Genomic DNA, 10,177 nt, shown 5'->3' with positions numbered 1-10,177 from the left:
TCAGGTTCAAGAACTGGGTGGAAAATGAGTGAAAAAGCATAGTTCAAAGAAATAACTTCACAATGCCACGTTTTTCTTTTATGACATCAGCAGATACTTTCCTGTGTTTTGGGTTATAGTCACTTGTTTCAACTCTTATTTAACATAATACTTTAATTTTGTAAAGTCTGATAGCTTTTTAAATAAAGTCTATTTAGAAAAAAAGCATGGTATGCTTTAGGATATGGTTATCTTGATTGACAAGTCACTACCCTTTGAGTGTACATTATCCTCAGATTTCTCAATCAGATTCTTATGTGACATTTACTACAAAAATCCAAGATGCCAACAGCAAAAATGCTCAAATCCAGCCTTCAAAACATGACTTCACAAAGCAGTGAGTTAAATCACAGAGGCTACATCCATCTTTTATGTACAGACAGTAGGGTTACCAGGGTGACGAGTTCCACCCCATCTAATATCAGATTGTTTCCTTTACAAGAAATGTCAGTAGAAAAGAAAGGCCAAAAATAGCAAATACACATCAATCACTTATTGTTGTTAAATGTCACAAACTTAAATAATAACATAACATTTAGCTACATGGAAATGTAATTTTTAAGGAGCCGTGCTGGCTATTTCACACTTTTCAGCTCTTCTTGGTATCATTCACTGTACATCTCTACATACCCACAGGACCGATAAAAGTACCCATATGCATTATTTATACCAACTCAGAAAATATACGGGAGTATAAGGTTTGTACTTTGTCTCACTCTCACAGTTGGAGGAATAGCACATTAAGTATTCATTATAGCCCTTGTGCGTCAGTGTGGTGGTTACCAACATGACCAAAAATAAATCTCACTAAACTTTATTCTCTATCAAACAAATTTACTTGGATGCTTGAAGGCTGCCAAGGAAGATATTGTCTTTTAGCCCCTCACTGCTTCTATGTCTATAAATGAAAACAAGCTGTGAAGTATTCCAATCTTTAATATTTAAAACTTACGCTGTGATAAAGAATACATTCAATAATAGCACAGGCAACTGAGGGACACATAGAAAAAAATGCAGCATGGTAAACAAAAATAGCCTTTGTTTCCAGTTTCTTATAGTTTATTACCATCAGGAAATATAACATGTACTGTTCTACAAATAAGCATGCAATATATTGATTGTTGTAGCGGAAATGATGAAAAGAATGTATCGTTACACTCAGCAGACATGGAAATATGTCTTTGTTGGGTTATTCAGTTGTTAAAATGAACTTTGCTCAATGTTCAATACTTAGATATACTTAAATGGCATGGAATTTGTAATTTCATGGAATTTATAAAATGTGCACTTATATAAAACACACACACACACACACACACACACACACACACACACACACACACACACACACATATATATACGCACAGTAAAAATGGGATTTGGTATTTTAAAATTGGTGTCAACACTTATTTGATTTTGTTCAGAACTTATACAAGTAATACCAAGATAAGCATTTTGGATGGGCCAGTTAGGGCAGCAGCAGCTATTATTCACATGTTTTCAGTGTAATATAGTGTATACAGATGAGACAATAATCTACAATGCACAGTTAATACCCACAGTATGAACAGCACAACGATCACATTCTCATAATGCAGAAAAACTGTAGGTATTTGGAATATATATGGAACTGCCTAATGGCCCAGTAGTCAGTTCAGTGGTTCCGTGCGGTTCGTGAAGCTTGGACAGTTTCCATAATCTGAGCACAAGATTTGATGTCCAAATCTCAGCAGTCTACTACAGAGACCCAAATGTCAGTAATATTTAGTTTGACAATTTTTCTCTTCACCTTAGGTGAATGCATTCAATTTCCTCTGTTACTGGCAAGGAGGAAGTTCTCACATCCATCTCCTCGACAGTCTTACTAGGGGTATAAGTTGACTTCCAGCGCAACAGTACAATCTTCTTCAGGTACTTAACTGTGTTGTTCTTGACACTAACAAAACAGAAGGTATTTATCATGCTATTGCTCATGGCAATACACTCAATAATGTAAAAAGCCACCAGTGAGTTCTTCTGGCGGGAGATAAGTGTCGGGTGGAAGTCTCTCAGAATGGTGAATCCAAAATACGGTGCCCAGCACAGGATGTATGCGGTCAAGATTCCGATCAGGACCATCACTGTCTTACGGCGACAGCGCAGCCTCTTCCGTATTTGCTCTGTCTGAAAACCTGGGACATTTTTGAACCACAGCTCGCGGGAAATTCGGGCATAACACATTGCCATGGCAATCACAGGGCCAACAAATTCCACAGCAAAGACAAACAGGAAATATGACTGGTAGTACACTTGCTGGTCCACAGGCCATATTTGGGCACAAAAGACTTTGTGAGTGTTTGAGGTGGCGCCTCCATGAGGGTACATGGTCTCAGAGGCAAAATAGGCAGAGGGAATTGATATCAGAATGGGAACAATCCAGACTCCTGTTATCAGACAGTAGGCAGTTTGGTACTTCATACGAGGCCTCAGAGGATGGACTATGGCCATATACCTGGAAGAAAAACAAGACAACTGTTATGCAATATTAAACAGCATATTTAGCAATCTGAGTGTTATGGAAGTGCCATAGTTACAAAGAATTATATCTAAAATTGTATGAAAATATAAAATTATATTGGCAGAAGTCATTTTAGTATGGAAACACAGATAAAAGAAATATGTATGTCCATATGTAAAGGAAGACAGAGGCAGTAAAATGTTTATTGCTACAAATAATTACTTTTTAAAAATAATTTATATTATAATTATTCCTCTAGACACAGCTAAAAGTTTAATATTTACACATTTAAATAAAAAATGCTTATATATTGATGTATGACAGCCCTGGTTTTACATCAAACAGATGACGAAGACCCAAAAATTATGCTACCCCTTGTCCCCGATGTGAACGAGAGCATTATCAGTATGGTGACCACTATTACATCACAGAAATGTTGCATCATACATTAAAGGTGATTTCAGGGAAACTTTGTATTGATTAACGGCAATCCTTCCCTCATAGTGGAAAAGTAGATAAAAACCATGATGGCAATATGGCCCCACGGCTTTAACAGAGCCACCAGCTTCCCTTAGGCCAACCACCAATTAAAGTATGTAATCATATTGCAATTGTTTTAAGGATGGGTAAATTTTGTGTGTGTCTGTTTGTGTTATTTCCAAGGGCCTTTTTAACCTGAAAATGGAAAAAAAAAAACAACTTTTCACTGCAGCTGTTCTGATACGACAAAATAAGAGACATTTAGTATGGTTCTGTTGTGTTCTGACCAACTGAGGGACCACAAATGGAACGGTCCCTATACGGCACTTTCCTGTTTGACCACTTCATACAACATGCCTCATTCACCCATTCAGGACACCTAAATGCTTTCTATCTAACAGCCACACACATTCATACTCTGACGAACACATCGGAAAGCAACTTGGGGTTCAGTATGTTGCTCAGTGATACTTTGGCAAACAGACTTAAGCTGCCAGTTATCAAACCAACAACCTTCTGATTAGTAGGTGCCCTGCTCTACGTCATGAGCTACAGTCACCACAATGCAACCTTGAAATAAAAGCAGCTAAATGAAATTCATTCGTCATTATTTTTTATTTCTTACACCTGTGCTTTCCCACACGTCAAATTCATTATCTCCTATAAAAAAAGGCTTTTAAACAGCTTCTGTTTAATTGAGCACTCACAATGATTGCACCTGTGGCCTAATAGCGTATTCTTAAAAGCCCCTCAAGCATATAAGTCTGAAGGGGACAGAAATGGCTACACTTTGCATCCTCCAGAGAGGTTTTTTTGTCCTTTCCTATTTACTCACCAAATATAATATTGCTGATATGCTCACTTGTCATGTTTCATGTTATTCTTTTTTACATTTGAAGACGGTCTTTACCTAACATTTACCAAATACCTTATATTTAACTTAAAGATGGCCCCTTTGGGACCGTGGAGAGTTACAAATATCTCTGAAGTTAATATACATCATTTTTCAGATGTTATAGGGATGAGAATTATCAATTATTTAGAAACAAGTTTATCATCATACCAGTAAGATGAATATTGAGTTTCTTTAAGCACGGCTCCTGTTTTTTACTTAAAAATTTTCCAGCTGCTATGTAACATATCTTGTGCCTTCATTGCCAAATATTTTATTATGTTCACCAGTTAGTCACTTACGGCATCTGCTGATGATGCAAGGAAGATATATTGCTATCTGAAAATACTATTGATATCTACTTTAAGATAAAGTACTGCTAGTGAGAGACTGATCTACTTGACTACTAGTCAAAAATGTTCATGTTTTGAAATGCATTTTTTAGTAGGATGACCTTTCTGCTGAGCCAATGTTGAATGTTTGATATGTAAGTATTTCCTGCTCATTTCATTTGTATGCTGTAGTATAGCATGCGTATGATGTGCCAGAAAACTGAATAGATAATATCAGTAGGACAGATGGAGATGGACATGAAAAAGATTCATCATAGCAGAATATCTACCTGCTGCATGCTAAACAGAATATTAAGCGGATCTGTTTATACTGAGCTTCTTCAGATAATGAGCAGTCAAAAATGAATTAACCAATGTTACTAATGTGCTCTTTAAAGCACTAGTGATAGAGTGAACAAATATTTTTTCCTTATTGACAATGTCCTAACACTTGAAAATAAATCTGAGCCATGGTTAACTTTTGCACAAAGGTACAAGACTATACTATATAGAGCAGTGTTTCCCAACCTCTGCACATAGGTGTGCCGTGGAAGATTATCTGGTTACACCTGCTGCATCCGGCCTGAGTAATGGGCAGAACAATTACATTCTCTTCCACTAGAGGGCAGTACAACTACCTGATCTAATTAAATGGTTTGCAAACTGCCAGTAAAACAGAAGAAGAGGAAGAAGAAATTAAATAATAGCCATGCTTTGAGTGAGACAAGCAGCAATAGCAATGGATAAATATTTGAAAAGAAGAAGTAGTCAATCTGACCTGTGTCCTGGAGAGAATACCGACCTAGATGACTCTAGCATGAGTAGTGGTCAGAAGAGAGCAAAAAAGGCATACTGGGCACATACTGAGTCAATTCCGCTATGCCTGGTGCGCAGGGAAAAATTATCAATATGCTTTTTGTGACATTTATTTTGGTGGTTTGACAATCTGATAATGTTAACCAAATTGTCAGTTTGGTCAAGAACCAAATAGCATGCAACAACGTGCCTGATACCGTCAAAGCACAACCCACATGACACACATACTCACTGAACGCCTTCTTCAGATCTAAAAAACACGTATAGACTGGCTAAGCAAACTTCTGTGTTCCTTCAAAAATGGGTGGTCTACTGTTTAATGGCTAGGGAGGGAACAACATTGTTCCTCTTAAATCCAGCAGTTGGACTTTGCTCTCCTGTAGGAGGTCAAAGTGTTTCTCAGGAAGTCTGAAGCACGTGATTCCTCTGAAGTGGAAACCCACCATCTACCTGATGTTGCAGAGGCAACCAGGGTACCCCCGCAATGTCCAGATCCTAAAGGAAACTGGGTTTTGACTTGTCTGATGGTTTGACAGAATCATTTTGAAGCCAACCAAAGGCCTGACCAAACCATGACCTCTCCAAACACCTCCCACAGTTCTTCAGCAAATGCCAGATGTGTGTTCCTTTTGCCTTAAGGGCTAAACAAGCGAACCAAACTTAATAGGATCATTACTTCAACTTGACAGTTCCTTCCATAATATCACAGTTCTGGGTCAGTTTCGACCCAGTATTTTGAGTTTTGATTGTTAGTTTATTTTTGGATGATTGTTGTGGTTTTGGGCACTATGAGTATCATTATTATAATGATGATTATTATTAGAATTCTATGTTTCTGTTTATTCATGTTAAGGATTTGTTCTCGGTTGTATCTCACGTTTAGTTTAGTTCAGGTTCCATGTGTCATTCTCTGTCTGTCTGTCTCTCAGTGTCAGGTCTGCGTCTTGGTGTAGTGTTCTCGTTTCCTGTTTTATTGTGAAGGTCTGCGTCTCATGTGAGTGTGTTCAGTTTTACCTCTGTCTCGTCTTGTTGATTATTCCCAGCTGTGTCCACCACCTGTGTATAATTCCCCTGTGTTTTTCTGTGTGTATTTAAGTCGTGTCCTCTGTCATTGTAGGTGCTGGTCCGTCTGTGTATTCACCGTGTTTCATCCATGTGTTCCCTGCTGTCTACCATTGTCTGCCTCTGCTCGCCCTCCTTCTTGTTCGTGTTCTGGTTTCTGTGCTGTAGTTCAGTTGTTTTCCAGTATAGTTTAGTTTGTCTTCGTTTGCCATTTTTCCTTTGCCATTTATTCAATAAACCACCTTCACACCTTCACGACTGCCTGCGCTTGGATCCTCCTTCATTTCTTCCACACGGCTCTTCTCACTCGCCGTGACACATAATTTGGTTTGAGAATTGCCACTAGGAAGCAACAGCCACAATTCCTTGCAGTGGAGGAGCAGAACATGATTCATTGAGACGGTGTCCCTAGCCTACATCAGAATGCTGCCCAAGTTCTGCCAGAGGTGAACATTTCCCACCTCTGCAACAGATGAGATAAAGATCTCCCACCTATGAGCTCCAAGATGGCCAAGGTCTCTGAACTGCCATTTGATTTGTGAGCACAAACAAAAGCTGGGATCTGTTCCCCTGTCCAAAGGCAGAGGAAAACAACTCTGGGGAATACTGCACTGAGCAGGGTGGGATATAAGTATACTGGCTTGGCTCATTGCCCTCCCCACTCTGAACAGCTCCAGAGTTCAGCTTCTCTGCAGGAGACTAGCTCCAGAACCCAAGCTGCTCATTGAGGCAAGCATGGCAATATATCGGTGGTAACACCTCAATCACTAGCTCAGGTTACTTCCCCACCACAGCAATAACATTCCATATCCCAAGAACCTGTTTCAACAAGTGGGGATGAGACCAAGCCTCTGCCTTTGACTACCTGATTCACATGGCCAGATTTGGTAGTCTTAGAATCTCATATCTGCCTTTTGCAAATTATGTCATTCTGTTGGCTTCATCAAATGATGGCCTGCAGCTTACATTGAGGTGGTTGAGAAGTGAAACTAAACTAGCTAATACCTCCAAATCTGAGGACATGGTTTTCTGGCAGAAAAAGGCTGCATGCCCACTCCATGTTGGGAATGAGTTGCTGCCCAAAGTGAAGTTCAAGTATCGTGAGGCCTTGTTCAAGAATGAAGAAAGGAGAGAGCAGGGGAATGAGACATGTATTGGTGCAGCATCTGAAGTAATGTAGATGCTGTACCTGTCTGTGATAATGAAGAGAACATGAAAGCAAAGCTGTATATTAACTGTCCATCCGCATTTCCACCATCACCCATAGTCACTTGCTGTGGTTAGTGAATGGAAGAAAAAGATCACAGTTGCAAAACTAAAAAAATGCTTCCTGTGAAGGGTGGCTGACTCTACCTTAGATATAGGGTGAGAAGCTTGGTCATTTGCAAGGAGCTCAAAGTAAACCTGCTACTCTTCCAAATAGGGACCAACTGGTGTGATTCAGGCACCTTACTGATCCTTGTTTTTGTATTTATGCTTTTTCCCTGTTGGATTATGCTCGCAGACTTCTTTAAACAGCCCAATAAAGACTCTCATTTTTTGTTATTAAGCATATCTGTATTTTTCTTTTGGGTTGATACCTCTGCATTCAAACACTCATCATAACCTCTTGGCTCTATCACTCAGAGAAACATACTGTGTTGTTTTCAAGTGAAGTAAAGACCTCAAGTTCAAAAGACAAAGACAAAGAATTGCACAGAGTTTTCATATATCCCATTATAGCTGAATAAATCAGTGTACAGTTTTCAAAGTTTTTCAAGTTATATAATCTCTATACACTTTATACACAAAAATGAAATATTTTTTTCAAATAAAAAGAACTGAATCTAATTGCACACCCATGCAGACTCACTCACAGACATACAGACAAATGAAAAGATTGAGAAACTCACCTGTCAACTGCAATGGCAAGCAATGCGTTTGTCGACACATAGAGTGACACAGTACGGAGATAGTTCACAGAGGCACAGAGCACCAATCCATGATCCCAGGAAAGCTGCTTAACCACGTAGTAGTCCACCAAGAATGGGCAACAAACGACTGCCACAATGAAGTCGGAGATGGCCAAATTAGCAATGAGCAGGTTGGTTAGATTTCTGAGTTTTTTGTATCTTGTCAGTGTGGCAATGAATATGAAGTTTCCCAATCCACAAACAAGCATGATGCAGACAAGGACCACACCGATAACAATGGTGGCAACAAAGAAGGCTTGACCCTGTGTGGTATCGGGGATCTCATCTGGAGGGATGCCATAGTCCATGTCATAGTTGTCCATATAATGATCCAGCTTGCCTTCTCTGACATTTTCCTGCATCTCTCTAGAAGGTCCTACCACGAGGCTGATATTTGACTCCCCCATATCTTAGCAGAAAATCCTTCTTTCTTTGGGTTTGTTTGGTTTTTAAATTGAGAGCAACTTGATCCAATAAATTAGGTATTAAATGTTCATACTTTGTGGTACATAATGCATTCCAGAGCTAAGATGTTTGCGTGAAGATAAAGTATTTCAGCATGCTGCGTCTTCTTTGGAAACAAAAGGACATCTTCACCTGGAAAAGACATTTCCCAACTCAGCATTACTCATGCAGGGTCACATTCATGGCAACAAGATATGATCACAACAAATTACATGATCGCAATGTTTCACGCTTAATCGTGTTGGCAAGTGTGACATGTCTTTGATTTTTTCCTGATGAATATGTGTGTGGGTAAAGACATCTAGTCGGTGATTTTATGTAATTTATTAGGACCTTGTCACTTTACTGCAAACCAACATAACAGACAAGGCTGATCCTGATGACAGTGCCCTTTATTTCTTGCAAAATTTATCACTTTAATGCCCCTGCACATGAGGTAAGCAACACTAAATATGGCAACCCATCGCAGGAAAAAGGGCACATTTTAACAGGATAAAAACGGATTTGTAGTGATAAGCTAGTGCAATGCAATTAACCCGACTGACCCAAAACAGCGCACAATATAATGTTAGAGAAAGCAGGGAGAATGATACAAAAAAGTAGAATGAAATTTTTTTCTAATAAGAACCATACAAATCAATAGGAGCGTTACTTATTGCTGTCATTGGAAAAAAAAGAGACCCCCCGAAAAAAGCAGAAATATATAGATGAAATTCAGCGTGAAATTGAAATAATATTTCAGGCACTTACCAGCAAACATTGATAAATGTTCCGTGTTTTTAAAGTTTAGGATAAAAGAATAAATAAACAAAGTTTAATTACCCGCTCTTAGTGAGGTGTGAGCGCAAGCTGAAAGTGGTTGTTAACGCACAATCCAGCCGGTGGAGACGCAAGGTCTCAGCTTTGCTGCTCACTGATTAAACTGTGCGTGCTGATGTGACGACTGCTTCTCTGTCCTTCGGCACTTCTTCACAAGGAAAAGTTGCGTCTGGTTCTCCTCAGCTCCAAGTGATAAATCTGACGAGGAGGCGCAGTGAGGAAACCACACTCGTCTTTCGGGTGGAGTGAAAAAAGGGGGTGGGTGTCAGTGTATGTATGTGTGAATTATACCTGAAAGTTTACCAGTTTAATAGACGTCCATAAATGCGCAGCTTGGCATAGATAGGATGTTTAGCTAAGCTAACATTTAATATAAGACTAAATGGTTAAAAAAGAAAATAGATACGGTGAGGCTTTAGGCATCACACCATACAGAACAGAGAGTCCCTTCACCTTTTGTGTGTTGTGTTGTTCATCGCGCCACACTGTGGTTTATACAGATGATTAACTCCCGACTGAATCTCACTCAAAATGCGTGATTTTCCTCCCGTGGGAGGAAGGGTTAGCTCATGCATATTTAGTAAGTTGGAAAAATAATTGTAGTGAACTTGTCTGCAAACAGTTGCTACATACACATCCAGTATGGAGTAACACTAGCATGTTACCATGATTATTATTAGAAAACAGAAATGACTTTCCTTTTCTGGTGCTGCTGCTCTAGGGTGGATACCAGTTAATTAGTTAATTTGGTGCAAGATTGGTTTTATGCAACAGTTTATTCTTCTTCCTTTTCTTTTTCTTTTCTGGCTGGCAGGGTTTTAGG

At 39.2% G+C, this 10,177-nt stretch overlaps 1 protein-coding gene across 2 annotated transcripts; it reads right to left on the bottom strand.

Annotated features, from left to right (window-relative positions):
• Nucleotides 1-1,348: 1,348 nt before the first annotated feature.
• On the bottom strand, nt 1,349-9,563 carry prokr1b (prokineticin receptor 1b). 2 transcript variants are annotated; one of them, XM_042225120.1, is made up of 3 exons: nt 9,286-9,563; nt 8,011-8,667; nt 1,349-2,530 (listed from the first exon to the last, which is right to left on the bottom strand). In XM_042225120.1, exons 2-3 carry the CDS (start codon nt 8,475-8,477, stop codon nt 1,825-1,827), a joined length of 1,173 nt encoding a protein of 390 aa, XP_042081054.1. In that variant the 5' UTR covers nt 8,478-8,667; nt 9,286-9,563; the 3' UTR covers nt 1,349-1,824. The 2 variants fall into 2 exon arrangements, with proteins under 2 accessions (XP_042081054.1, XP_005914160.1); XM_005914098.3 differs by having other exon boundaries at nt 9,358-9,563.
• Between the last annotated feature and the right edge of the window lie 614 nt (nt 9,564-10,177).

This window comes from Haplochromis burtoni, unplaced genomic scaffold (genome assembly GCF_018398535.1).
Source record: "Haplochromis burtoni strain Fernald_Lab_line unplaced genomic scaffold, NCSU_Asbu1 Contig_7, whole genome shotgun sequence".
In the NCBI taxonomy this organism is placed as follows: domain Eukaryota; kingdom Metazoa; phylum Chordata; class Actinopteri; order Cichliformes; family Cichlidae; genus Haplochromis; species Haplochromis burtoni.
This window is presented reverse-complemented; position numbering and strand designations above follow the sequence as displayed.

Bases quoted from the DNA above. Each gene is read 5' to 3' on its own strand.
- prokr1b (XM_042225120.1), bottom strand. From the start codon at position 8,477: ATGGGGGAGTCAAATATCAGCCTCGTGGTAGGACCTTCTAGAGAGATG. The intron at 2,531-8,010 runs GTGAGTTTCTCA...TTTTTCTTCCAG, and splicing joins CTTGCCATTGCAGTTGACAG to GTATATGGCCATAGTCCATC.